Below are 27,163 nucleotides of genomic sequence, written 5' to 3' on the forward strand. Positions count from 1 at the left end.
ATGGCTGGGGCGGGCGGGGGGCGGGGGGGGGGGGGAGCTCGGGGCGCACGGGGCGAGCACGCTGTCTGCAGCACCACGAGCCGGGCAGTGCCGGGTCCGCCTCGGGACTGGCGGCTTCCCAGCACCCGGGACAGCGCCCGGCACCGCGAGAAAAGCTCACCCCGTTCCTTCCCCAAGGTCACTCTTCCCGAGTGGTGGGCAAGCCCGGAGAGGGTGCGTGACCTGCCCAAGACGCGGAGTCAGAATTCAAACCCATGCAGTCTGGCTTCAGAGTTGGCTATACAGAGTGGGGGGCCCTCTGCCTCCGGGCTCACGGGGGACTCACACACCCCAGGCCCCCTCAGTCTTGATCCACATTTAGGGGTATGGAATCACTCTTTTACTATCAGGGAAACTGAGGCAGGCGCCTGTGCACCCACATAACAAGGCAGACCCAGTAATCAAGGGGATGCCTGACCCAATGAAGGCCACAGCCCTGACACACACACACACACACACACACACACACACACGCTCTCTGCCCACCCAAGGGGATGCCTGACCCAGTGAAGGCCACAGCCCTGACACACACACACACACACACCACACACACACACACACACCACACACACGCTCTCTGCCCACCCCTGGATCTCCAACCCCATCAGGAAACTTGCAGAGACAGCGACACCTTCTAAATGAAAAGGAAACTTTAATGTTGGTGGGGAGTGAGAGGGTGGGTGGGAAGGGGGCATGACACTTTTTCTTTGGGGAGGGCGTGACATGCGGCAGCTTCTGCACGGGGTGGTTCATGCACCCAGGGTGGGCGTGGGGGAGGCTTGGGGGCGGGGCCGCGCCGGCCCCTCTCCCCCGCCCCGGGGGTGGGCTGAGAAGACCCGCCATTAGCACCAGTTGGACGATTTGCAGACCTCCCCTCCCCACGCTGACTCCGGATCCCCACTCCCATCCCTGAGAGCGCCCCCTTGCCACCCCCCCACGACGACAGGCCCGCCCCGCCCACATTTGAGGGAGAGAAACTTATTGCTGTGTGTGGGTTGGGAGGGGGGAGCCGCTGAGCTCGGGGAGACCCCCCCCTCGTCCATTCCTCCCCACTCGGCCCGCCCCTGCCCCGCGTCCGTCCGTTCCCGGAGCGCAGGAGGGGGCATGGCATGCGTGGAGTGGGGGGGGGGCGCGTCATGCAGCGCATGCGTGTAGTTGCAGGCACCCTGGCGGCCGGGGGGAAAAGGGGAGCGGAACTCGGAGGTTGTCCCTTCAGCTCTCTCCCTCCCTTCCCGAATCCCACACGGTTGACTTGGGGGATGAAGAGGGCGGTGGTAGCGAGAATCACCGTTTGGAGAGGTTTAGAGTGATCGTGGTTATTTTTCAAAGCGTAACTAAAAAGCTGGGTCCGTGTGGGGAGTGGGCGAGTAGCGGGGAGACATTGGGAAAAGGTCAATACCCTTTGAAAAAGACCCTCACCCCCTTTCCCCGCCCCCTTCGGCTTCCAGAGGGGCAAGGGAACCTGGGGGCTTTTGAAGGCGAACCCTTTGGCAATATAATCAGTCCCCCACCCCCCTACCCTGGTGACTGGTGCCCCTAGCCCTTTACCCCGCCCCCACCCGAACCCGCCCCACCCCGAACCCCAGATTCACCAGGGCTGGGGGCCGAGGGAGGGATGGGGGGTCAAAATGCCCCTTGCATAGGAATCGTTGCATCAAGAATCGTGCTCAGTGTCCCCCCAACCCTGGGGGCGGGGGACTCCTGAGGCCCTGGGAACAGGGGGAGGGCACTAATTCCGTGTCCCCCAGCTCCGAAGACGGGGTCCTCTAAGGGTTCTGGGACCGGGGTGGCCTGGGGGGAGGTAGCGCATCCTGCAGCCAGGATGGAGCTGAGAAACGCACCCCCCCCCCCAGCCCCCGCGCCAGGGTGCCTGCGGGAAGGGCGGGCCCCCACCGGGCTGGGCGGCGCCGCTCCCCCAGCCTGGGTACTCGGGAGCCCCTCCTCGGGGCACGGCGCTGTGCCCCTTTGCGGGCTACTTGCAATGGAAACACGTTCAACTGAAATAAACGCTGTCGTCGCCCGAGCAGCGACACCCGGCCTGGGCGCTGACATAGAGTGCGAAACACGCACACCAGGACAGGATGGCCGAGTGCTTGCCCTTGTCCTGCCTCCAGCCTCGGCTCCCCCCCGGGTGGGGACGCCTGCCAGCCTCTGGGCAGCACTGGTGCCCACGCAGAGGGCGCCTTCCCGGCCCCCGCAGGAGGGGCCCTGGGGGCCGGGCTGCGCGCGGGGGGCGAGGGCGGCCTCCCTGGAAGCGCACGCAGCCTCAGCCCGTGCTGGCGATTCTAGCGTCGGGGCACCTGAGCTGGGTGCGTCTGATGTTAGGGATGGGGGGTGTCCGTGCGGGGGCCAGGCCTGAGGATTTGGGGGTGTCCAGGAAATGTCCGAGTTGTGGGAAGGATTTGGGGCATCCCGAAGGCTGAAACAAGCTAAAGAGCCGGGCCAGGTCCCGGTGGTCTGAGAGGCGGCGGGGGGCAGTCCAGGGCGTTGGGTGGGGTCGGGGCGCATCTGTGGGGCTGCAGGGGGGGAGGGGGGGCAAGTGCCAGGGCCAAGTCTCAAGAATTCCGGGTGCAGCTCTCAGGTCCTGGGAGCCTGGGGGCTCGTGTGGGCCTGGGCCCCACCATCCCGGGAATTCTGGGATGGGAGGCTTGAGTCCATGCAGCAAGGTCAGGAGCAGGCAGACCCGGGGGCGTGGGGGTGGGGGAGGGGCGAAGCCCGCCAGAGCGCCTCCCGGAGGCAGGCAGCCCACCCAGCGCCCGCCGCCGCCCTCCGAGCACGGCCCCTGCCCTGGGCCTCTTGGGCGACTCCCCCCACACACGTGGCTTTTGTTCGGCTCTCGGCGGTTAATCCGCACGTGAGGGGTTGCCCCCTGCGGTGGAGGGGGCGGCTTACAGGCCAGCCCCGAGCCCCTTCCCTCCGCGGCCGGGCATGCAGTCCCTGGGGGCTTATTGCTGTGGTGAGGGGGGGAGGCGGGGTCCGGTTGCGGGAGGCATGCGGGGGAGGGGGGCGCCCCAAAGGTAACTGGCGTGGATTTGGACTTATTTACACGAGCTGATGGGAGGGAGTGTCCTATGGCTCATGGAGACCTGAGAAGGCTTTATTTGGGGGGGTGGGAGAGTTGGGGGGGATGGGCTTTGGCCCCTCCCCCTCCATCCTAGGGGCCCGGGTGGGAGGTGAGGGGCCCGGGGGTGTCTGCTGGCGTCATCGTCTCGGTTGCATATTAATGACTTTTTGATTAAAAAAAAAAAAAACCCTTTCCCCCCTCCCCCCCAGCGCCTTAGACCTTCTTCCCTGTCACCCCCGAGTCCCCCCACAGGGGGGAGGGGAGCGCTAGAGGATGGAGGGCAGGGTCGGGGGAGCGCGGCGGGCGGCCCGGGGAGAGCCGGGGGGCGTGGCCAGGGGCGCGAGGCGCAGGGACACCCCGCTCAGGCCCGCGATGCTGCTCAGGCTGCGGGATTTCTCGTAACCTGGGGGGGAGGGGGGAGCAGAAACAGGGAGGAAGCATGGAGTGGGGGGCAGGGTCCGAGAAACAGAGACCCCCGGACAGAGAGAGACAGAAATATGGCCAGAGATACACAGGAGAGACAGAGAGATGGAGGGGTGGACAGACACACAAGAGGCGGCAAGACGGTCGGCAGGGGCGTGGGGGGAGCAGTGACAGAAAGGACGACGGGGAGGCAGGACACACGTACAAAGACAGGGCGCGACAGAGACGGGCAGAGGCGGAGCGAGGAGATGGAGAGAGAGGTGGACAAATCAGAGTCAGTCAGCATCGACGAGAAGGTTCAGACACGGGGAGGGGGGAGAGACTCGGGTTAGGAGGCCGCGCCCGCAGGCCCGCCCGCCCCGCCCCCCGCAGCCCGCCCCGCCCCCCGCAGCCCCGGCCCCCTCATCTGAGGCAGGAAGGTGGGGGGCAGCAAGGCAGAATGATGGGCAGCAGGGCATGAAGCTCTGGTGCTGGGGGGCTGGGGGGGAGGCATGTGGGGGAGCAGCCGCGGGCAGCGCTTGGGGGGTGCTCCGGGTGGGCACGGGGCCCACCGGGCTGCAGGGACAGTGGGGGAGTCAGCAGGGGGTCTGAGTGGGAGCCAGAGGTGGCCATGCCTTGGGGGTCGTTCTGAGCATGGACAGGGAGAGGGAGCAGGCTCGGAAGGTTCTAGGGGGTATCTTGGAAGAGCCCAAGAAGTCTTGGGGCTCTGACACACTGAGAGCAGTGTGCGTGGAATGGGGGGCCTGGGGATGCCCCGGGGTGGGGGACACGGAGATTTGGGGGCAGTTCTCTGGCTTTTCTAGGCAGGGCTCAGGAGTCTATGTGGACGAGGTGTCTCGAGGGTAGGAAAGAGGGCCTGGGGGCTTCCAAGCCCGTGTGTTGGGGACACCCCCTCCCAGCCATTCCCAATTGCTAACCTGGGGGGAAGGGGCAGGGGGGGACCGAGGGTCTCGCGAGGTCTCAGGCGGTGACAAGAGCTGGGGACAGAAATACACAGAGTCACGGCGGGGGGAGGAGGATCAGGGGGACCCCCCAACACAGCCTCACTGTTGGGGGGACGGAGAAACGCCGGGATCTCTTCCTTCGCTCTGGTGTTTTCCGGGGAAGGGGAGCAGTGAAATGGGGGCGGCCAGAGACATCAAATATGGAAGGAGCTTCCGGGGTGGCTGGGGGGTGGGGTGGGGGGCAGGAGGAGGGAGAGGCCTGGGGAGAAAGTGGGATTCGGGCAACTGGAGGAGGGGAGTCAGGGATGGAGGGAGGTGGGGGGAGACTGATAGAGGGAGGGTCATGGGGGGATCAGGCCGTAAGGGAGGAAGGGTAATGGGCCAAAGGGGTGGTAAGAGGGGAGGGAGGTTCAGGGTGGGTGGGAGCCTTGGGGGTGGGGGAAGGGCAGGGAGGCTGGGGGGGGCGGGGGGGGGGAGCCAGGGGTCTGGGAGGAGCCGGCCAGCCCCATCAGCTGCAGCCATCATTTGAGTCCCATGAATGGATACTGGCATTGTAGGCAAGAGAAGCAGAGCCTTCCCAGCCCCCCACCCTGTCCAAACCCTCCCTCTCCCCCGTCCCCAATCTCCTCCCCACCCCCCCAAGCCCATGGGGGCCCATTTCAACCTGGGTTTAGGGAGAATAGGGGACTAGGTTCAAGCAGGGAGAAGGGGGCGAAGGGGGCAGGGGTGGGAGAGGGGCGATGGAGATGAAAATGGAGGAGATGGGGGATGATGACGGGCTGGGGCGAGGGGCGCCGGGCAGGACGAGGGAGCCCTGGCACCCGGGGTCTCGCCCCCCATCCTCTGTGGAGCCTGGGGTCGGTTGGGGCCCTCCCTGAGCTTCTGTAAAACACGGGACTTTCGATGAGGCCGTCCCTGGGGCCTCCCCAAGTCCCGCCACTGTGGCTCCTGAGGCTGTGAGCAGGGATTCTCTGCCTTTCTAAGGAAGACACCACAAACGTCTTGCGTGATGGATCAGATACACTCCAGCCACACTCCCCTGGCTGCTCCCCCAACAAGCCAAGTTTTCCCCAGGGCCTTTGCACGGGCTGTGGCTTCTGCCTGGCTGGCCCTTCTCACTCTTCAGTTTCATGTCACTTTATCTAAAGTGGCCAGAGTAATTATTTTGTTCCCTTTTCTTTCTCTATCTTTCCTTCTTCCCTTTCTCCCTCCTTCCCTTCTTCTTTTCCTTCTTTGTTTTGGTTTATTTGCTTATGTTCTGCCTCCTCCAATCAGGGGCTGGCAAACCTTTTCTGTAAGGGCCAGATACTAAATACTTTGGGCTTTGCAGGCCAGCTGTCTCAGTCCCAACCACTCAGCTCTGCCGCTGTCGCTGGACAGCAGCTGTGCCCCACGAAGGCTTTTCTCACAAACAGCTGGCTGCCAGCTTTGGCCTGCTGCCAGCATCCCTGACCCCTGCTCCCGATGAGAAGCTCGGCAGGGGCAGGGACGTTCGCTTTGCTTACTGTCAAACCTGCAGGACCTAAAACCACCCCCAGTCATCAGCGCGTTACCGAACGAGTGGGCGAGGGTCTGGCTAGGGTGCTGTGGGGAGGATTACAGGAAACACGGCCAGTTCCCAGCCCAGCCGCGGACTACTCCCTCCCCCTTCACTCCTCCCCGGGCCCCTCAGCTGGCCCCCTCCTGACCCCTGGCTCTCTCTGCCTTGTCCCTCCCACCAGGACCCTCCCCCTGGCCTCCAGTCCAGCCCCCACGCCAACCCAGATGGGCCTCTGCAGGCGGAGCTGGCCCGCTGGCCCCAGGCTCCGTGATGGAGTCCCCCCGCCCGCCCTCAGCCTGGCCCCTGCCTCTCACCTGCCTGCTGCCCCTCTCCCCCTGCCACCCAGACCCCCACCCTCAGCTTCTGCTCCCCGGGATTGCTTCCTCCCTCTCTGCCACACTGCCGGCCCTGTGCTGGCCCTGCACCTGCCGCGGCCGGCAGCCTCGCGCTCCTCCACCTGGCTGCCAGCCACCTCCGCCCCACACTCCTCCGCTCCCGAGCCCACGCCTGCCCGGGCGGCTCCTCCTCCCCCACAAAACGCAGGGCTCCTGGGGAGGGCTGCTGGGGGCGGCGCTGTTGAGTTCCCAGGCCTGGGAGCCCACCTGGCATGGAGGGGCCGAACGAGCCAATGACTGGATGGAGGGCTGAGTGGTTCCCACCCCATCCTGCGCCCCGAAGGGTGGCCGGAGGTGCACCCCATTTTCCTGGTTGAATAAAGATGCCCATGGGGGAGGCGGGATTGCTGTGGAGGGGGTGAGGATGGGGGTCAGTCGTGAGGGGAGGGGTCAGGCAGCGGGGGGGGGGTTAGTTCTGGGGTTAGTGGGGGGCGCGGCGTCCTGGGGAGGGGGGCACGGGGCCACCCGTGTCAGGGGTTGGGGGTCAGGAGGATGTTCACGGTGGGGGGTCTCGGTCAGTGGGGTGTACAGCGCGTTCTCAGAGGGGTTAGTCAGGAGGGAGGGGGGAGTCAGAGGGAGATCAGGGGGCTACTTACCCCGGGGGGAGGGGATTCGTCCATTAGGGGGATATCCAGGCCGCGGCGTTGGCGTTGAGGTCGGGCAAGAAGCTGGGGGGCCCTGGCTTACGCCAGTCTGGGGGGGGCAGTGGGGGAGCACTGGTGGCTGGGGGTGGGGAAGAGGCCAGAGGGTCGGGGGTGGGGAGGGGGAAATGGAGATGGAATAGAGAGGTGCAGGGTCAGTGGGGGGGGGCCTGGGGGTCTGGGGGGCGGCAGTGTGGGGCCAGGGGGCGAGGGAAGCCCCACCTCCTCCCAGCCAGGGCGGGGCAGGGAGGGAGGGTCCCCAGGGCCTGCAGGGCGCCTCACCTTTCCGGATGGAGCCGTCCGGGGAAGGGGCGTAGTCGGTGAGGAGGAAGCAAGCTCGGTCCCGGCTGTAGCGGCCCCGGCTGCCAGGCGTGATGGGGCTCTTGTCCTCCGGGGACAGGGCGGGCTGGTCGATGGCTGGGCAGTCCTCGTGGGCGAGCGCGGCTGCCGCTGGGTCCCCGTTGGGGCGGGGATCTGCGTCCCAAGGGGGTCAGACAGAGACACAAAGAGAGAGTTAGGTGTGGGGGCTCGTGGAGAGCATTAATCAGCTCTGAGAGGGACAAGGAAAAGACGTGGAGGGAAGGTTGGGTGAAAGCTGTAGGCGATTTAAGGGAGTGGAAAGTGGTATTGGAGAGGGTGTGGAGACGAGGGGGTGATGGTGATGGGGAGAGTGGTGGAGACCGGAGGGGGTGATGGAGATGGAGATGGAGAGGGTGTGGAGATGAGGGGGTGATGGAGATGGAGAGGATGGTGGAGACCGGAGGGGGTGATGGAGATGGAGATGGAGAGAATGGTGGAGACCGGAGGGGGTGATGGAGATGGAGATGGAGATGAGAGGGTGGTGGAGACCGGAGGGGGTGATGGAGATGGAGATGGAGAGGATGGTGGAGACCGGAGGGGGTGATGGAGATGGAGATGGAGAGGATGGTGGAGACCGGAGGGGGTGATGGAGATGGAGATGGAGATGAAAGGGTGGTGGAGACCGGAGGGGGTGATGGAGATGGAGATGGAGAGGATGGTGGAGACCGTAGGGGGTGATGGAGATGGAGATGGAGAGGATGGTGGAGACCGGAGGGGGTGATGGAGATGGAGATGAGAGGGTGGTGGAGACCGGAGGGGGTGATGGAGATGAGGGCGGTGGAGACCAGAGGGGGGTGGAGATGGAGATAGGGAGAGTGGTGGATGGTGGAGACTGCAGGGGGTGATGGAGATGAGAGGGTGGTAGAGACTGGAGGGGTTGATGGAGATGAGAGAGTGGTGGAGACTGGAGAGGGTGCTGGAGATGAGAGGGTGGTGGAGACCAGAGGGGGTGATGGAGATGGAGATGAGAGGGTGGTGGAGACCGGAGGGGGTGATGGAGATGAGGGCAGTGGAGACCAGAGGGGGTGGTAGAGACTAGAGAGGGGCATAGTGATGGGAGGGGAAGGTGGAGGGCGTGCTGGGGGCTTGGGAGGGGACCACTGGGCAACGGTGTTGTGTGTTGCAAAGGGCCGCTGGGGCAGGGAAGGGTGGTCAGGGTAGGGCGATGGCCAGGGGTGGGTTGAGGGGAAGGTGTTGGGTGCTGGGTGTCTGGAGAGGATGGTCAGGGGAGGATGTGGGTGAGAGAAACAAGTCGGGTGGCAGAGGCTGAGGCAGAGGCTGGGTGGCAGGGGTTGGCTCAAGTGGCCCAAGCAGGGCATGCCTGGAGGTGAGCATGAGGCCCTGGGGAGGGCAGGGCCGGGGCCGGGAGCTTGGCGGGACAGCTGTGGGGGTGCTCAGGGCTGCGAGGACACACAGGAAGGGTTGGAAAGGTGACAGGTGCGGGAGGGGGCCAGGGGGTCCCCCAGGCTCTGACTCGAGATATTTTTAATTGGTGTGAAACTGGGTCAGCGGCTGAGGGAGCGCGGCGGGGGCCGGGCAGCCCGGCTCCCTTCCTTGACCTACTTACGGCCCGGTGGGGGGGCCCAGCGGGCGCGGCCTCCTCCCGGACACCCAGCGGCCGCTCTGAGGCCGAGGCTCGCCAGGAGGGACACGCATGTGCACCCCTGCCAGCTCAGTTGCCCCCCTCTCTTTCCCCCAGCAGCGTGGCTGCCCTCTCCGGGACCCCTCAGCCGCCTTCCAGCCCTCCTGCCCTGGGGTCTCCATGCCCCCTGGCTGGTTTGGAGGCACCTCGCTCTTTGGGTCCCGCTGTTACTAGAACCCGAACGCCTTGCCCCGCGTCGCCGTCCTCTCTCCCTCTCGCTGAAGCCCCGCGTCTCCTCTGGCCTCTTCATCCCTGGCTCTCGGCCTCGGGCTCTGCCGCTTTCGACTTTTGCCTCAGGACTGTCTCTGGGAGACCCAGACGCGGCGACCGTCCCTTGGTCACTGTCCCTGCTCCGCCCAATTCCCGTAGGACTGTCCACGTGTGAGACCCTCTCTCTGAGCATAGCCCCCCTCTTTCTGAGTCTCCCTCCTGTCCGGGCGTTCCCTGCCTCTCCAGTCCCTTGGCTGTGGGTCCGTCTGTCCCCAAAACTGTCCCCTGCCCACGAAGTCCCCGCCCCTCTCTGACCGACCACCGCCTCTCTCTCGCCGCCACCCCCCTCGAAACCCCTCCGCCAGCAGGTCTGCGCGCCCCGCGCCCCCGGGCCTCAGCCCCGTCCTCACCTGCCCGGGTGATCTCAATCACCTCCTCCTGAGCCAGCGGGCACGGCTCCCCGGGGGCGGGCAGGGGAGGCAGCCCCAGGATCCCCAGCCCCCCCGCCCCCCCCCTGAGCAGCCCGGGGTGCGCGTGGGGCCCCGGCGGGTGGGCGGCGGTCACAGTCACCCCCACGGAGGGCGGCGTGATGGGCGGCGGGGGGCTGAGGCCGCCGCTGCCGGGGGGCGGGGGCGGCGGCGGCGGCGGCGGGTCCGGCTTGCAGTAGTTGGGGGAGCCGGGCTGCGGGGGCCGCGGGATGTGCTTGTTCTTCTTCTTGGGCAGCTTCTGCTTGGCCATGGCCAGCGAGTAGTACATGCCGAAGTTGTTGACGATGACGGGCACGGGCATGGCGATGGTGAGCACGCCCGCCAGGGCGCACAGCGCGCCCACCAGCATCCCCGACCACGTCTTGGGGTACATGTCGCCGTAGCCCAGCGTCGTCATGGTGACCACGGCCCACCAGAAGCCGATGGGGATGTTCTTGAAGTAGGTGTGGTTGGAGCCCAGGATGTCGTCGGGGTCGGCGCCGATGCGCTCGGCGTAGTAGATCATGGTGGCGAAGATGAGCACGCCCAGCGCCAGGAAGATGATGAGCAGCAGGAACTCGTTGGTGCTGGCCCGCAGCGTGTGGCCCAGCACGCGCAGCCCCACGAAGTGGCGCGTCAGCTTGAAGATGCGCAGGATGCGCACGAAGCGCACCACGCGCAGGAAGCCCAGCACGTCCTTGGCCGCCTTGGAGCTGAGGCCCGAGAGGCCCACCTCCAGGTAGAAGGGCAGGATGGCCACGCAGTCGATGATGTTCAGGCTGCTCTTGAGGAACTCCACCTTGTCCGGGCAGAAGGTGATGCGCATCAGGAACTCGAAGGTGAACCAGACCACGCACACGCCCTCCACGTAGGTCAGGAACGGCTCCGTCTCCACCTCCACGTTGGTGATGTTCTCGGGCGGCGCCCCGGGGATCGGCGAGGCCTGCGTCACCGTCTTGTTGCTGATGTGGATGAAGCCCTCATGCGTCTCCAGGCAGAAGGTGGTGATGGAGATGAGGATGAAGAAGAGCGAGGCGAAGGCAACATACTGCGGGGCCGGAGAGAGGGGCGAGAGGTGACCCAGGCATCTGGTCCACCGGCATCTCGAGGAAACCCTCCCAGGGCCCCTTTTCCCAGCCTCCCAGCCCCAAACCCTGGGGGACTCCGGGCGTCCCGAGAGCCCTCGCCTGCACCCTCCTCTCCCCTCCAGAGCTGGCCAAAGGGCAGGGAAGGAAAGGAATGGTGGCATCTCTTGGGCTGCTGCTGCTTGGGGACTTCCTCCCTGGAAACAGCACTTTCTGGCCCTTGCTGTCTGCTGACCCCTTCCCACTCCCTCCTGTTCCCTGGGTCCCAGCTCCCAAGCACAGTGCGAGGGTTCTGATACGAGATGGGGGGGGGAGCAGGGACTGAGATCGAACATCCTTGGTGTCTCAGAGATTTGGGGGCTCAGCTTAGAGATGAGGGGAGGGTAAGGGGAGAAGAGGGGAGGGGAGGCAGGCTCAGGAGGTGGGTAAGAGCCGTACAGCCCGGGTCTGGTCCAGCTTTTCCCTTGCCTAACTCGGGCAAGGAGGTCAAGCCTTCTGAACCGCCAGCTTTTCACGGGTTAGTGGTGAGGATTCCATCAGATGCGTGCACAGAGGGCTCGGCTCCCAGCACAGTGCGTGGCCCAGGGTCTAGGACACAGTGAGAGGGTCTGCGCTGCTATTAGGGGATGGGGCATCTGCCTGTGGGGGCAAGGTCAAGGCCTTGGAGAGGGACCAGGGTTTAAGGGCCTCAAGAGGAGAGGGAGGTCTGGGAGCCAGAAGAGGAGAAGAAGGGGGAGGGCCACACACAGAGAGGCCAGGGCAGGGCTGGAGCACAGAGGGGACGGCCGGGCCCTAAGGTGGGCAGGAGGGCAAGGGGCCAGGGCTTAAGATTCTGGAGAGGAACGGACAGAGTCAGGGCCAAAGAGAGGTGAGAGGGTTTTAATCAGGGGTGCAGAGAACTGGGGGGAGCGGGGATGCAGAGCAGAGGGGGTGTCCAGTGTCCAGCCAAAGGAGGACCCTGGACCTTAGGGTGGACTGGGGGCCAGCGCCGGCCCTCCCAGCCCCCCTTCTCCGTTTCTCCGCAGTGGTTTGAGGCCAGAAGCCGCCGTGGAGCGCATGCTCCGCGCCTCCCCGCCCCCTCCGAGCCCCGCGCGGCGCAGGCTGCGGCACCGCAGTGGGGGCGGGCCGGCCGGGCCGGGGGGCGGGGCGCGCGGCGGCCAGCACCGCGGCCAGCTCCCCGCCGCAGTGCGCAGCCGCAGAGGCCGGACGCAGCCTTAACCCCTTCCGGGCCGGAGCCCTGCCGGCAGCGCGCAGCCGCAGTGCCGCCGCTCCTGGGCGGGAGGCCGCAGGCCGGGAGCTTGCTTAACTCCTTCCTTCCCGGGGCACAGAAGGGAGGTGGGCGCCCGTAGCAGCGCGCAGCTGCAGAAGCTGGCTAGCGCCGGGAGGGTTTAACCCTTTCCCCCGAGATAGCTCAAAGCTAGAAGGGGGAAGAGGACACGGAGTCCCTGTAGGAAGGAGAGGAGAGGTGATGGGGCAGGGAGCGAGGGGGAGGCAAGGCCGGACCCTCCTCTGTGCACTGGGCTCAGCTCCCCACTCCCTTGAGCCCTGTCACTTGGAGGCTAGAAAGTGCTGGGTAAGCCAGGAACACTCAAAAGGCGTTTGTGCGGTCAAGGAGTGCGCCGCAGCCGTCCCGGGCCCTGGCCTGGGCATCCGAGGACTCCGCCTTCGGCTTCCTCCTCACCTCCGCACTCTTCAGTGGGGTCACAGGAGGGCAGGGCGCCCCAGGCCTGAGGAGGCATCTGGGGCCAAGTCCCTTCCGCACCTCCTTCACCCCACGTCCCCCCCACCCCCCACCAAATCTTGCCAACTCAGCGCTTCCCGGGGCCCAAACTTTGTGCGGCACCTCCGGGGCCCCCACCCCCTCGCTCCCTCCCCCCGGCGCGAATGCGGCACTGCGGCTCCGCGTCCTTCCCGGCCCGGGACGCGGCACGGTGGGGGGAGGGGGCCGGCCCGGGGCTCGGGTCCCTAGGAAGCGCGGAGGAAGGCCCGGGACGGCCCCTTTTCCTCCTCTTTCCAATCCCCCCCATTGGGAACCGCCCCCTCTCATCCAACACAATCTCATTCCGGGGTCTCTGGGACAGGGAGGAAGTTAGGAGGAAGGAGGAGGTTGGGGGGGGGGGGGCGGAGGCCACTTAGCCTGGGAAGTTGCAGGTGTTTGAGGAAAGTTTTTTGGGGGAGATGGAGGGAGCTTTGGGGAAGAGCTGATATTCTGAGGGAATAAACAGTTGAGGGAAAGAAGGAATGGGTAAAGGGTGCTGGGGTTGGGACTCTTTGGTTCATATTTGGGGGGGGGGGCGGGGGGTAAAAGACCAAGAGACCCAGTCCTGGGCTTTGCGCTGTAACACGCGGGGGAGGGGGGATAGAAAGATCCCAAGAAAGAACTGGGAGCAATGTTGAGAAGGAAGTTTTGGGGCTGATGACTTGGTTGCGGGTCCCAAGACCGAGGCTATGGGGACTTCTAGAGCGAAAAGGTCTTCCAGAGACAGGGAGAAATCTGACAGGCAGGGGGGGTGGGACGGGGACGGGGAGTCTGGAGCTTTGGAGGGAAAGTTGGGGTAGAGGATATAGGAAGAGACGTGAACATGGGGCCCTAGAGGAAGACACCCCAGGACTCAGTTTTGCAGGGAAGGGAGGGGAAGTGGGAAGTGTCCAGGTTGGAGCAAGTGGTTTGTGGGTTCAGAGGCGTATCTGAGATTCTGGGGGCGTAAGAGCGGGGAAGGACTGTCCACACTAGCCAGCAGGCTCAAACCTGGAAAGAGGGTCTTTTGGGTGGTGAAGGGAAAAAGAGACTGGGGAAGATATTCCGAGAGCCTGAGATTGAGGGGCTGGGGGGGGGGGTTGCTACAAGGGAACTGGAGGGGGTAGAGAAAGCGTAGGAGGGGGGTCGCACGGTCGAGATACTCTGAGGGGCGGGGAGAGGAAGGGAAGTGGGGGGTCGTTCGGAGGATCTCAGGGAATTCTGGGTTGGGAAGGAAGTTTCCAAGGGTCTGGAGTGGCTGAGCGAAGCTGAGGGAAGCGGGCTAGGTTTGGGGGAGTCCGGGAGGTCGTGAAGGTTGGGGAGAGGTTTTCTGAGGCCCTGGGGGAGGGTGGCCGGGAGAGGGGGGGTTGTGCCGAGGAGTCCGGGAGACTTCTAGGAGAATGGGGGGCCCGAGGGCTGCGAGGAGGGGTCCTGACCCGCCCAGGGACTTCCGAGGGTGGGGAGGGCGCCCGGCGGGGCAGGGGGAAAGGGGTCCCGAGAGCGCGCTCACCCTGGCGGCCCGCGACGAGTAGGGGTCCTCGAAGAGCGCCCACACGCGGGGCTGCCAGCGGCGCCACCACGAGCCGCCCGCGCCGCCCGCGCCCCCTGGCGGCCCTCCGGCGCCGCCGCCCGCGTCCTGGAAGCAGAGGCGCTTGAGCTCGCCGCCCGCGCCGTCCAGGCCGCCGCCGCCCGCGCCCGCCTCGTCGTCCAGGCCCGCGTCGTGGGCGCCCGCGGCGGCGGCGGCGGCGGCGGCGCCCGCGGGGTCGGGCGCCTCGAAGGAGTCGAGCGCCTCCTCGGCGTCGCGGTGCTGCCGGTAGGTCATCCAGCAGCAGGCCTCCACGTCGGTCTCGTCGATGCCCCAGAAGCCGAGCTCCTCCTCGAAGAGCGGCCCGCACACGTCGGCGGGGCAGTGCAGCTTGCCCGTGCGGTAGTAGTTGAGCACGTAGGCGAAGACGCCCGGGTGCCGGTCGAAGAAGAACTCGTCGGCGCCCGGGTCGTAGTCGAAGCGCGCCGCCGCCTCGGGCTCCGTCAGGCCGGCCAGCCGCGTCCCCGGCAGGGTGCGCAGCGTCGAGCGGTACGTCTCATGGCGCACGCCGCCCACGTTGATCACGATCTTGCCGCTGTCGCCACCGCCGCCGCCGTGCCGCCCCATGGCCGCCGCCGGCAGCCCGGGGCATGGCTCGGCGCGCCGGCCCCCGGGCCCGCGGGGTGCCGGGGGGCCCGCCGGGGACGCGGCCGGGCCGGGCTGCGCAGGCTGCGGCGGCGCCGGGGGCAGCGGCGGCGGGGACTCGGGCGGCTGCGGCGGCGGCGCGGGCTGCTGCTTGCTGGCCCCCTGGCGCCCGCGGAAGGACGAGACGCAGACTGAGCTCAGCATTGGCCGGGGGGCGGGGCGGGCGGGGCGGGGCCGCGGGGGCGGGGCCGCGGGGGGGAGAGGAGGCCGTGATTGGGTGGGAGGCGGTGCTGGAGGGGCGGGGCGGAGCCGCGGGGGGGAAGAGGCGGCTGTGATTGGGTGGGAGGAGGCGCTGGAGGGGCGGGGCGGAGCCGCGGGGGGGAAGAGGCGGCTGTGATTGGGTGAGAGGAGGTGCTGGAGGGGCGGGGCGGGCCGCGGAGAGGAACCCAAGGGATTGGACCCGGCGGGGGCGGAGCTGAGTCCGGGAGGGGCGGGGCTCGAATCCTTAAGCTGACGGACTGGGCGGGGCGGAGCTGCAGCGAGGCGCGCCGATTGGGCCTTTCTGAGAAAGGGCGGGGCGGGGCGTGAAAGCGGGGCGGGGTGGGCGGCTCACGTGGCCCAGCTTGGCAGCACCGGGAGAACGGAGGTGGCGGAGCTAGATCGGAGAAAGGGAACTGATGGGGCTGAAAAAAAGAGCCGGCAGGGCAGAGGGAGAGGATGAGTCCAAGCTCTCTAAAGGGGCCTGATGAGCAATGGTGGGCGGAGGGGGCGGGGCCACGATGGGAGAAGCCGTTCTGATTGGCTGAGAGGGAAGGGGAGGTGCACAAGGCGGCCTCCAGCAGGGACCTACAGCGCTGGCAGGCGCACCCGGGCGGGGAGGGGCATGTGGAGAACACCCGGTTGGGCGCCCAACATTTCTTAGACGAGGCGGGGCGGAGCTTGAGGAGAGGCGGGGCCCGAGAAGATGGAAGCCGTTCTGATTGGACTGGGCTTGAGGGGCGGGGCTGCAGCGGCGGGAATGGGAGGGGCGATTGGAGAGCGCTTCTGGGAGGAAGGGGAGCAGGCTGGACAGCAAGGGGACACGCGCGGGCAACGGGGAATGAGACTTGGCCGGAAGTGGGGGTCGGGCGAGGCCTGGCGTCCTGAGAGCGTCCGGAAAGGACTGAGGGAGGGGCGGGTTCAAGGAGGGCTTGGAGGAAGCTGCGCGTTCGGTTCGGTTAGACGGGACCGTGTCGGGAGAAAGCGGCAGGATGAGCGGGGCGGGACGAGGCAGGTGGGTGGGGCCTACAAATGGAAGACAACTTCCCGCCTGGGCTGTGGGTGGGCGCGACTTAAGGGAGGAGCGGGGCTCAGCCGGGCTCTGCGGGGGCTTGAAAACACCCAGGTGAGGAGGGCGGGGCGGGGCTAAGAGAGGGTGGGGAATGAGGTCTAGAGTAAGTGTCCCGGCAGGAGCTGGAGAGGGAGAGCGCGACCTGCAGGAAGCACACAGCCTCCGGGCTGGACGGAGGGGCGAGGGCCCCGACTAAGGCCGGGAGAGAACTTGCAGCTGATGGGAATCGAGGACGAGGCCTAGAGGACGGCGGACCAAGGGCTGGGGAGGAGGGGGCGCAGAGGGGCGTTCAGCCGAGGGGAGAGCGCCGTGCACCGCCCATCCACGGGCCAAGAGCTGGGGGAACCGGGCGGGGATAGGTGGCCAAGAGGCGGGGGGCGGGGTCAACGGGGCGGGGCCAACACCAGGTGGGCCGCCCCGGAGAGGGTCCGGCCCCGCCCCCTCGGCTGGCCGAGCCTCCGGGCGTCAGGGCGCAGGCGCAGGGGCTGGGGCTGGGGCGGGGCCGCCGGCTGCTGCGGGAGGAGGCGGCGCCTGCGGGAACGAAGGGGCGGGTCAGGGGGCTGCGCGCGGCCTCGCGCTGCCGAGAGCCTGGGCCGCCGCCTCCCGCTGCAGGTGCCGCGGCAGGTTCGTGGCGCCTCCTACCCACCCCCGCCCCGACTGCGTGTCTCTCTGAGTCTCCTGTCCTCGCCCCTCGCTGAGTACTTGTCTCCCTGTCCTCGGTCCGCCCTCTCTAGGTCTCCCGCCTCTCTTCCAGCTCTCTGCCCTCCGCGGGGTCTCTGTCCCCTTGCTCTCTGAATCTCTTCCTCTCCTCAGCCTTTGCCCTTCTCCTCTCTGGCCCTCGGTCTCCCCTCCTCCCCCATGTCTCAGTCCCCCTGAGTCTGTCTCCCCCAGGTCTCTGCCCCCTCCATTCCCTCCAAGCCTCTTTACCCTTTGCGTCTCCATCTTCCCCACTCCGAGCCTCAGCTTTTCTATTTCTGGGTCTCTGTACCCCTCACTCTGGGTCTCTGTCCCCTCTTTCTGGTTCTCTGACCTCCCCCTCCCCCCTCCCCCGTGCATTTCTCCATTTCCCCCGGCTGTGCCTGCCCCCCCCCCCCGTTTTCTTTGGGTCTCTGCCCTTTCTCTTTGTGGATCTCTGCCCCCTTCCCCGGTCTGTTACCCCATGTCTCTTTCACCCCCCTTTGGATCTCTGTACCCCTCTCTCTGGGTCTCTGCCCCTATCAGTCTCAACGCTCCATCCCCCTGTCTCTGTGTCGCTGCAGCTCAAACATCTCAGCCTGCCCCCCTCCCCCCGCCATCACCCCTCTAACCCCATCCTGGCCACGACTCGAGGCTGCGTCACTGCAGAGGGAGTTGCAGAAGTGGGGCCTGGCCTCGGACCACGGAAGTAATTTTGCCCCCCACCCCTGACCCTGGGCTCTCCCATTTCCCCCTGATCCGAATCCAGGACCCTCAAACCTCTGATGGAACCCAGGAAGGCAAGCAGAAAGGGGAGGAAAGGGAAAAAAAAAAAAGCCACAACGTCGGGACTTCCTCCCGTCTGCCCTGAATTCTGGTGGACCTCCAGGCAGGAGCAGCTGAGTCCGAGGTGAGGGGCTGGGGCTGGGGTTGAGTGAGGCTCCTGGGAAGTCGGGGTGGGGGCTGAGCCTGGAGCAGGGGTTGGATAGGCCCGAGGGGCCGGGAGTGGTGGGCGAGGGTAAGGACCCAAGTCTGCCATCCTTCCTTGCACCCCTCGGCCCCCCACTTTTCTCATCTGCTTTTGACTGCAGCCTGGCAAGCGGTCCAGTTACCAAATCAGCATTTTCACGGAGGCCAGAAGGTGTGGGAGGGGGCGGCAGGGGAGTGTTCTGGAAAAGGGAAGAACAGGGGACGAGCCTCTTTATTAGGAACCCTGGGGCGGTAGGAAGGATGGATGGCCCAGACCCCGCTGGGCCCCGGGAATTTGGATTCTGTTGGCTCCTCACGGCCCTCCCCAGACTCCACCCGGGAGTGTGGGGACTCGTGAGCCCGAGGTCGCCACCCATCCTTTAGAGGAGTGGGGGCTGCTGGCGGCTTGTCGGGGCCTCGGTTTATGGGCCCCCCAGCCCTGCTCACAGACACGGGAAAATGGACTCGATTTTCAGCCGCGGAAAATAGGAGAGGTGAGGCCGATGTCTGTCCGGTCTTTGGACCATTCCTCCGCCCCCTCCCCAAGCTCCTTTTCCAGCCCCACATGGCACAAAATCCCAGGAAGCTCCAAATTCCCACCTCCCTAATCCTCGGCGGCCCCTCACAGCTCTGTCCTGGAACTGGGGCGATTTATTCTGCTCCCTGACTTTCAGACCCCCTTTTTAGTCGTCTGCCCCCATTTCCATTGGTTGCAAATCCAGGAAAGGGGGTCTCCCGAGCACTAAAGCTGAAAATACGGGGACTCCCTGCCTACGGCCCTCGGCCCTCTGAGACCCGCCAAGTACCTTGGCCCCCAAACCTCTGAATTGGGGGAATCTCTCCGAAGTAATCTTTAGGTCCCCGTCTCCCGAGACACCGGCCTCCAAAAATGGGATTTGGGCTGCCTCACCGCCCCCACCCCATCCCTGAGCCTTCACCCCCTCCCCCATACTCACCCCAAGTCGAGGCGGGGCGGGATGGGGGAATCCGGGGCTGACGATGGGGGGAGGGGTAACCCAGCCCCGGCAGCTCTGGGCAGCCAGAAGCTGCGGAGGGGGCAGTGACATCACCGCCGGAGGAGGGGCAGCCCCTCTACCCCCAACCCCGGGGCTCCAAGCCCCGCCTTGATGGCGGACCCAGGGGTCCCGGAGTCCCAAGGGGAGAGAAGAGGAACGAGGAGCTGAGGTCCGCGGGAACGGTATCCCTTCCTCTTAGCCCGAGGGCTGGGAAACCCTTCACCGATTTCAGCCACCCCCCCCATGCCACCTGTCGCTGCCGTCGCGACTTGTCGCCTCCCACTAATGTTGTGGCTGCGCCCGCCCCCGACAGGGCGTGGGGACGGCGTGGACTACAGCCCCCGTGATGCTTCGCGGCGCCGGCCGCTTTGACCAGAGGCAATTGAGGCCAGGGGCTTCATGGGATTGGTAGTACAAAGCCCCCTCACCGCTGTGAACCCTGGAGAAGAGGCGCGATACCCTCCTTTTCTTCGACTCCTGAGTTCCGGACCCTAATGTTTCTCTCCAGAAAGCGCGCGTTTAAAAAAAGAAGCGACCCAGGTAGGTGCCTTGGAAATAGTGGAATTTTACTGGGTAGCGGGGCCGTCCGCTATCACCCGAGTACGCAGGCGCCTGCCAGGAAGTCACCCGGAGAACTGCGCCTGCGCGGGCCCGCCCCCTCGCCGCCCCGCCCCGCGAGGCCGCGCGCGCGCCAGCCCCACGCGGGGCCCGGTGTTCTGGTCCCCGCGGTCGAAGACGGCCACGTGGGCCCCCAGGAAGACGTCGCCGAGGATCCAGAGGGGCCCCGCGGGCGGCGGCACGTCCAGAGCCTTAAAGCCAGACAGGCAGAGGCGGGAGCCTCCCCGAGCAATCTGCAGAGGGACCAGGCGGGGCGCCTGGGTGTCTCGCCCACCAGGCCCGCCGCTTCCCCGGGACAAGCAGTCGGTGTCCCCGGCCCCTAAAGTGTCCTAGTGTCCTTGTGATGGTCCACTCCCAGCTCCACCCTCGCGAGCCCCAGTCCCACTGCACCACTCTGACGTCATTGTGACGTCCGCCTACCTGGATGACGTAGTCCTGGGCTGTGAGGTTGAACCAGACCCCCCCAAGGAGAAAGGAAATTGTGGGGAGCTCTGGAATTTTCGAGCATCGGATGAGGTACTGGAGGAGAAGAGGAACAAGTGGAAATAAAGGATTCCTGCCTTGCTCAAATCCCTTCTGTGTCGTCCCCCGCCCGGGGCTGTAGGGTACCCTCCCTAGTGGGCAGCCGCTGCCGGGCCCTCCTGCCCTCTCTAGTCTGACCGGTTCCTCCCTGGCCCCTGGATAATTTTTGCCACTTTCCCTTGCCATATAGTCAAGCCCTCTTTTCCCTCATCTAAATGTAGATCAAACACAGGTGAGCGATGGCCAACCTTGGGTCCTCAAGTGTAGTTCATTTGTCTTACAGCATCTGAAAGGCACACGTATGTGTCCTGTGGAATCTGTCCAGTGTTCCAGTTTTGGTTTTCCCACGTACCTGCTGTGCAGCCTCAGATGACACCCTACCTGGGCCTCAGTTGCCTACTCTTAAAGTGCAGATGATGCTACTCCTTACCTCTTAGGGATGCCATATGAGAAAGAAATGAATTAGCTTGAAAGAATGCCTGACACATCATAAATACTACTGTGATAGATAAGTCAGGTGCTTTCAAATAACATTTTCAAATTTGTGCAGCAAACCAGAGTTTTCCATCAAGTAATATTTGGAGTTGAGGAGTTGCGAGCTGTCCTCTTTAGATAGATGGGGCGTGTACTCCCAGTTTGCTGCTGTCCCTGCCATGCCCAAGTACCTAACAAACATTAGGCAATGATTAATAATTGCTAAGAAGATGAGATTTCTTACAAACAACTGTAATCACCTCGTTAGAAAGGCAAGAAATGGTGGAAACTATGTTGAATTAGAGAGTGCACAGTTCTCCTGAAAGGAGGGATAGTAACCACAAGCTACGCATTGCACAGAAAGGTTTAGTGACTTGCCCAAGACCACACAGCTAACCCACACCCATAACCACCGTGATCGACCTCTGCTAGGTCTGAGGCATTCGAGCCATGTTCTCTAGCACTGTGGGAGTCATGGAAATTTGGACCCAGATGGGCCCCTCCCCTCCCTGGAAATTGCCGAGGCCCCCAGGGACACCGCACAGCAGGACATAGAAGCTCTGTGGGCAGCTCTCAGCCTTCTCTTCCTTCTCCTGCCTTGTGGCCCCCTTTCATGGTTTATTTTATTGTTGTTTTTTTAGGAGGAACTGGGGACTGAACCCAGAACCTCATACACGAGGAAGCAGGCGCCCAACCATTGAGCTACACTTGCTCCCCAATGAGAGCTGGCCTTTTTGTTTGTTTGTTTTGCTTTTAGAAAGTACCAGGGATTGAACCCGGGACCTTGTATGTGGGAAGCAGGTGCTCAACCACTTGCACTACATCCGCTCCCCACTTCCGTGCTTCTTGAAGCATTCTTTGCACAAGCCTTTGAGAAGTTAGGTACACACTCCAGATTCTTCCCGCACCTCTGGTCACTCCTGCCCTGCGACCTCCTCTCTCTCCCTGACACCCACTCCTATCTAAGGGCCTATGGCCCTCCTCGCTTCCTCCCAGAAGCCTGCTAGGCCTCTCACACTCCTCTTGTCCGGCAGCAACCTGCATCAGCTCCTTCTTCCCACACCCCACGCCCACCCCAGCCACCGAAACCGGCCCCTCCTCTAGTTCCTCCAAGTCCTGGGTCAGGCAGCAGACACTTGGGAGGTGTCCCTGCTTCCTACTGCCACCCAGGCTGCCACTCTCCAGCCTGTCCCTTCTGCCCGGGGACCCCTGCTGGCCACCTGCTTCCCATCATTCCCGCCCTCCTGGCCCATACCCCCCAAGAGAGCAGCTCCTCACCTCCCCGGCCAGCAAGGGGAGGCCTCCAATGGCTACGTGCAGAGCCCGGATCTCCTCCCTAGGGCCTGTGATGAGGGACGTGCCCGTGTCCAGGATGGCAGCACAACCCCGGGCACAGAGAGTCAGTCCTGTGGCCACCTGCAAGCTGAGGGGATGGGGCAGGCGTTGGAGCCTGGGTCCCAAGAGTCCGGAGCTCCAGCCTCCTCCCTCAGACCCAGGAGGCCCGACCTCCAGCCCCTCTGCCCTCAGACCCTGCAGGCCAGTCCCCAGCCCCCCTGGCCCTCAGACCAGGGCCCCTCACCGCTCCATGCGGATCTGCCAGTAGGCAGGGACCGTGACTGGCACAAAGGTGAGAGGTGGGATGTAGTGTGTGGGGTCTGAGCCCCCCAGGACCAGCTCTCCTCCGTCCGCCTCTTCGGGGTCCCTGTAGAGGCAAATGGCCCTCGGCATCACTGGACGTTCCCCCTGCCAGCCCGGGAGGGACAGGCCTTCCTGCTGACGGTGGCTCCCGGGACCTGAGGGCCAGGGTCTGCCAGCAAAGCCACGAGGGGAGGGAGACGGGGCTTTTCTTGGTGGAAGGTGGGACTTCAGGGCATTGGGGATTTGCTGAAGTGAGCGCAGGACTTCGTGATGTGGCTGTGAGGGGTAGAATTTTGGGGGGAATTTTCCTGAGCTAAATGTCACAGGAGTGAAGCAAAGCATGGGGTTTCTGCATCAGCTCGGGGCGGGGGGGCGGCAGGACTTTCTGAACTGCAATCTAGAGAGGTGTAAGGCTTCCTAGCTGGGAAGAGGAGAGGGCGGGGCCTTCCCGGCAGCCGCAGCTGGACTTTACCACGGGGCCGGCGGGCGGGTGGCCTCCTGAGTGGGCTGGGTGGGGTGGGCGGGTGGCCTCCTGAGTGGGCTGGGTGGGGCGGGAGGGTGGCCTCCTGAGTGCGCTGGGTGGGGTGGGCGGGCGGCCTCCTGAGTGCGCTGGGTGGGGTGGGCGGGCGGCCTCCTGAGCGGGCTGGGTGTCGGGGTGACCGGGGGCACACAGGGTTTTCTGGCCGGGGGTGAGGGGCCTTGGGGCAAGGTGGCCACTGCCCGGGCGGCAGGAGGGTCTTTCTGAGCACACGGTTGCACTTTCTAAGAGGCGGGTGGGACTTCCTGACTTAAAATGGGCAGTTCCCGATTTTCAGGGCGTGCCCACTGGAGTCTGCCCTTGCAGGTGAAGAGAGGATTTCTAAGTTTAGGATTTGGTCAAGGAGGGCTGCGATTTCCTGGTCTGGGTTTGAAACGTGCGGTGTTTTGAAGGGACGCGGGTTCCTGAGTTTGTCTTCACTGTCTTTCAGGGGAGGGGCCTCCTGGGTGGGGCCCGGGGGTGTCCCCCGCTGTGAAGGTGACTTCCCGGCTGGAGTGGGACTTCCTGTAACAGGTGAGGCACTTCCGGAAGGAGACAGAGGGTCTTGGGATAAACCCATAGATAGGTAGGACCCCCCCATACCTGTTGAGGTAGAAGGAGAAGACGGGCCTGTCCAGGAGCCCCCGGTCCACCAGCACGTCCAGGGGGGGCCGAGCTCCCCCCACAGCCAGGGCGGGAAACCCGAGGCCCAAAACCCCGTCGAAGCGGGCAAGGGTGAAGACCAGGCTGGGCTCCCACAGCGCCTCCCCGAAAACCACGGGCGCGCCCGCGAGGCCCCCGATCTGGGGGTGGGTGCAGACGGGGCCAGTTAGTTCCGGGGAGACCCAACCCCCACGTCCCTGAGCTCCCACAGACCAAGGCGGGCGGCCCCGAGCCGGAGGCGTCTGGGAAAAAGCCCCGCTGTCCCGGAAGCCCCCCTGCCGCCCCCCAAACCCTCCCGAGGCCAAGCGGCCGCAGACGCTGGGGCCCTCCCGCTCCGCAGCCTTCCCGGCTCGGGGGTCGCGCACGGTCAGCTCGTCCTCGCTCAGGACGCCGTCCAGGCGCCCCGTCCCGTACTGGATGGCGAACTCGGTCCCGTTGGGCCGGAAGGAGCCGGAGGCGCTGGGGTCGAAGCGGCGGTGAAACCCTGGGCCGGGTGGCAGGGGGGTGTCACTGGGGGCCCCGGGGCCCCCCGAGGCCTCTGGCCCCTCCGCTCGTCTCCCCCGTGGGAAGGCAGGACCCCCGCCTGTCTCAGGCCCCCCCACCCGCTCACAGCAGGGCACACTGAAGAAGCGGCATCTCTCGGACGGGACCCAGAGGTTGGAGGAGCCGGTGTCGAAGACCACGGAGAAGTTTTGGGGCGGCGTTCCCAGCCCAATCTCCCCAAAATACTGGGCCTGGTGACGACAGGCGAGAGAGTGGGCGCAAAGCCTGGCGCGGGCGCGGGGGGCGGGGGGCGGCGGGCGCTGGGGACTCACGTCCAGGTAGTTGGAGAGAGGCACGAAGACGGGCTTGCCCTCGGGGGCCGCGGCCCCCCACCTGGGGAGCCCCGCCGGCCCCGCCCCTCTCCCCAGCGGCTTTAGGGTCCTGGGTCCCAGCTGGGTGCGGCGAAGAGGGATCCTGTGGAGAAAGGGGCTGCAGTTAGGAGGCCGCCCGCTTCTCCAAGACTGCAAAACCAGTCGTTACCAGAAACCCCACAATCACCTTCCAGGAGACCTTCCAGAAGATTCCCTGATGACAGGTATCCCCTAAAGACTCCAGAACCAGCACCCCAAACAGATCATCCCCACGACCTTAAAGTCAGCCCTCCTAGGAGAGCAGGTGTGGCGCAGCGGTTGAGCTCCTGTTTCACATGGACGAGGTCCCGGGTTTAATCCCAGGACCTCCAAAAATCAGCCGTCTTTAGAGGGTCTAGCGCCACGCTTTCTCCCAAGACTCTACCATGCTGTTGCACCAAATCCCAATTTCACTCTTCACGCCAAAATAAATTTCAGGTCTGTCAAAGACTTAACATGAACTATAAAATTCTAAGGGCAGTAGAAGCTAGTAAGGTGTTTAAATAATTCCAGGAAGAGGAAGGTTTTTCTAAGCACGATACCAAGATCAGAAATCACAGAGGAAAAAGTGTGACGCTAAGATTTTAGACCTATTTTTTATGTAACATTTATGTAATCTAAGTATCTTTAAAAAATTTTTTTTTAAAGATTTTAAACCTCTCTACAGTCCCTCCCCCCCACACACACACAAAGCTGTAAATAGTTAAAAGTCAAAAATCTAGGGGAAATGCTTACAAGTTGTATGCCAAAGAGTTAGTATCCCTCATATGCAAAGAGCTTCTATGAATAAATAAGAATAAGATAACCTGCTGTTGGGAGACATTTCTCCATTGGTCTCTTGCATTTCTACATGTCTTGCAAACAGACTCTCACTTCAAGGATGTTTGTTTAATGAACAGCCTGGGAAGACAGAGCCATGTCTCCCTCTGGAGCAAAGGGCAGGCAAGCTCACCACCCAGTATAAAAAATTGGGCTTATCTGAGCTCAGGATTCCTCTCCCGTAATGCACCCCACTGCAAGTGCAGGCAACTGGGGCTCGGAAAAACGACACAAATGCTGACCTCTGGCTACTATTAGGGCTGAAAAGGATGAGGTAAACCTCTGTGCCAGTGGTTCTCTGTTTTCGCATGAAATGAACCACATGGCACAGCCGGGGCGTCAGGCAGCATTTTCTGGAGAGCCTCTGTAGTCCACGCGGGAGATCTCTTGCAGCTCCGCAACTCACTCGTCACAGCGCAGGAGCAGCCGGAGGCGACGTGTGCACGAGTGAGCCTTCCCTTCCATTTTATTTGCAAAAACCGGGCCGGCAGGTTGTGGCTCTGGAGCTGCTCTAACTGCCCACCCTTGACCTAGAGGGGTCCTTACCTTCAGGCGTCCGAGTTTCTGACTACCCGGGCCTGGCGCTGGGATTTTGCCTTGCGTTTCTCGCAAGCCCTGGGACTCCACTGAGAAGATCCCTGCTCTTGCATCGAGGTGTGGAATGTCCACCCCCGATTAGGCTCCAGGAGCAGTTCCACAAAGAGCCGGCCCAGTTAGACCTCGGTACCGGCCTCGAGTCTCTCCTGGGAGCCCTGCCCCCTCACTCACGCCCCTCGCACCCCCTCCGCCCCCCCGACTCCGTCTCGAGAGCCACAAGAATGTAGAGTGGGGCGAGCACTTCTGGTGGGGTCCCCCCGCCCCCATCAAGAGCTCCACGAGGTGCGGAGAGGGAGGGAGAGGTTGGGGGTGGTGCCAGAGGGGCAGACCCCCGGGGCCCCCCAAAGCGGGACTTCTTGAGTCCTCAACGGTTTGGAGGGTGTAATCTGGGGGAGTCCCTCTTTACCTGTCACAGATCTGGGGGGTCTCACGCCTGGAGACGCATGCCCAAAGAGGAGGGGAAGGGTCCGGGGGGGGATCTCAGGGCTGGAAGATCATGGACTTCAGTGGGCGGCGGTTTGAGGAGCAGGTCGGGGTAGCTCCATCAGGGGCGGGGACCTCTCTGGTGGTTGGGGGGGATCTGGGACCCCAAGAACGAACAGTCATGGATCCCGGGCTCTTGGGAGCCTCAGGCTTGAAGGGTGAGGGGTGCAGAGTCCCGGGTGTGGGGTCGCGGGGCTGGGGGTCCCCAGTACCGGATCAGTGGGGGCCCCGCAGGCTCCCCATCCAGCAACGGCGGCAGCAGCAGCAGCAGCAGCAGCGACAGCAGAGGTGGCGGCGACATCTCTGGGAACCCGAGTGTGAAACCAGCCTCCTGCGGCCCCGCTTCCTTCCCCCCATCCAGAGACTCCGCCCTGTTCAGGGCCACCACCCCCCACCCCACCCCCGGCGTCGGAGGTGACAAGGACCTGTGGCCTCTCAGAGCGGGACGCGGGGGCAGGGCGGAGAATGTGTGTGGGGTCGCCAGAGGAGCCACCCTGGGTCCCGGCGCGGCTCAGCCCCAGCTGCGGAGGTGGGGGTCTGCCTCTGGGACCCGGCCCCGGCCCTCATTCTCCACCGCTTTTACTTTGGCCTCTCACTTCTCCTTTCGAAAACTCCTTCACCACAAGCGGTATTTTGGACACGTGGGAGGGACGGGAGGGACGTCTGTGAAGAAGTGCATTTGGTGGCTCCAGAGCCTGAGAGGGTCACACGAGACCCCCTCCCAGTCTGAAGTGGCACCACCAGAATGTCAGGACCCCCGACTCATGATTTTATCTGGAAAATAGTGGGGGGAAAAAATCCGTGGGCCAGGATCGAAAAAGTCTGAAAAGAAGTCACAGATTCTTTTTCTCTCCAGCTTTTCCCCTTTTTCCCTGAGGAAGCCTCTCAAATTTTAGCGAGTGTCAGAAAAGCTAGGGCAAGATGCAAATTTTGGAGGCCCCACTCTCAGATTCTGATTCCCAAGGCTGAGGATAGGGCCCAAGAATTTGTATTTTGAAACAAACCTACAAACACTATTTTTGAGAAACTCCATTCCAGCTTTGGTTTTCTAGCCTAGATTTATGTATCTATATCACCATGCAATCCCATTTTTAAAGAAGTAAATAAAAGAAGGCTTTACCTAACGGTATACAGCTTTGTTTTCCCTTTTTTTTTTTTTTTTGGGAGGTAGCCTGGGATTGAACCCGAGACCCTGTGCATGCGAGGCAGGCACTCAACCACCAAGCTACAC

The 27,163-nt window shown here is 64.1% G+C and overlaps 2 protein-coding genes and 1 long non-coding RNA gene across 4 annotated transcripts; 1 reads left to right on the plus strand and 2 right to left on the minus strand.

Moving 5' to 3' along the window:
• Positions 1-671: 671 nt before the first annotated feature.
• On the minus strand, positions 672-14,922 carry KCNC3 (potassium voltage-gated channel subfamily C member 3). The gene is given in 6 exon segments (XM_058280679.1): positions 672-3,506; positions 7,002-7,107; positions 7,109-7,128; positions 7,329-7,520; positions 9,669-10,773; positions 14,059-14,922. Coding segments are annotated over 6 exon segments (2,424 nt in total). The 3' UTR covers positions 672-3,369.
• Positions 14,923-16,569: 1,647 nt separating this feature from the next.
• On the plus strand, positions 16,570-24,838 carry LOC105745808 (uncharacterized). Its single transcript, XR_009181653.2, has 4 exons — positions 16,570-16,672; positions 17,493-17,633; positions 19,022-19,248; positions 22,929-24,838. It is a non-coding gene; the product is annotated as an uncharacterized lncRNA (long non-coding RNA).
• NAPSA (napsin A aspartic peptidase) lies at positions 19,254-26,276 on the minus strand. Of its 2 annotated transcripts, none has more exons than XM_004454922.5 (9): positions 26,145-26,276; positions 23,956-24,097; positions 23,751-23,874; positions 23,506-23,624; positions 23,081-23,280; positions 21,902-22,024; positions 21,601-21,745; positions 19,747-19,845; positions 19,254-19,559 (listed from the first exon to the last, which is right to left on the minus strand). In XM_004454922.5, the coding sequence occupies exons 1-9, from the start codon at positions 26,231-26,233 to the stop codon at positions 19,332-19,334; spliced, it is 1,269 nt and encodes a 422-aa protein (XP_004454979.1). In that variant the 5' UTR covers positions 26,234-26,276; the 3' UTR covers positions 19,254-19,331. The 2 variants fall into 2 exon arrangements, with proteins under 2 accessions (XP_004454979.1, XP_058136663.1); XM_058280680.2 differs by lacking the exon at positions 26,145-26,276 and adding an exon at positions 24,840-24,912.
• Positions 26,277-27,163: the final 887 nt, after the last annotated feature.

The sequence above is a fragment of the Dasypus novemcinctus genome, chromosome 18 (genome assembly GCF_030445035.2).
Source record: "Dasypus novemcinctus isolate mDasNov1 chromosome 18, mDasNov1.1.hap2, whole genome shotgun sequence".
Classification (NCBI taxonomy): domain Eukaryota; kingdom Metazoa; phylum Chordata; class Mammalia; order Cingulata; family Dasypodidae; genus Dasypus; species Dasypus novemcinctus.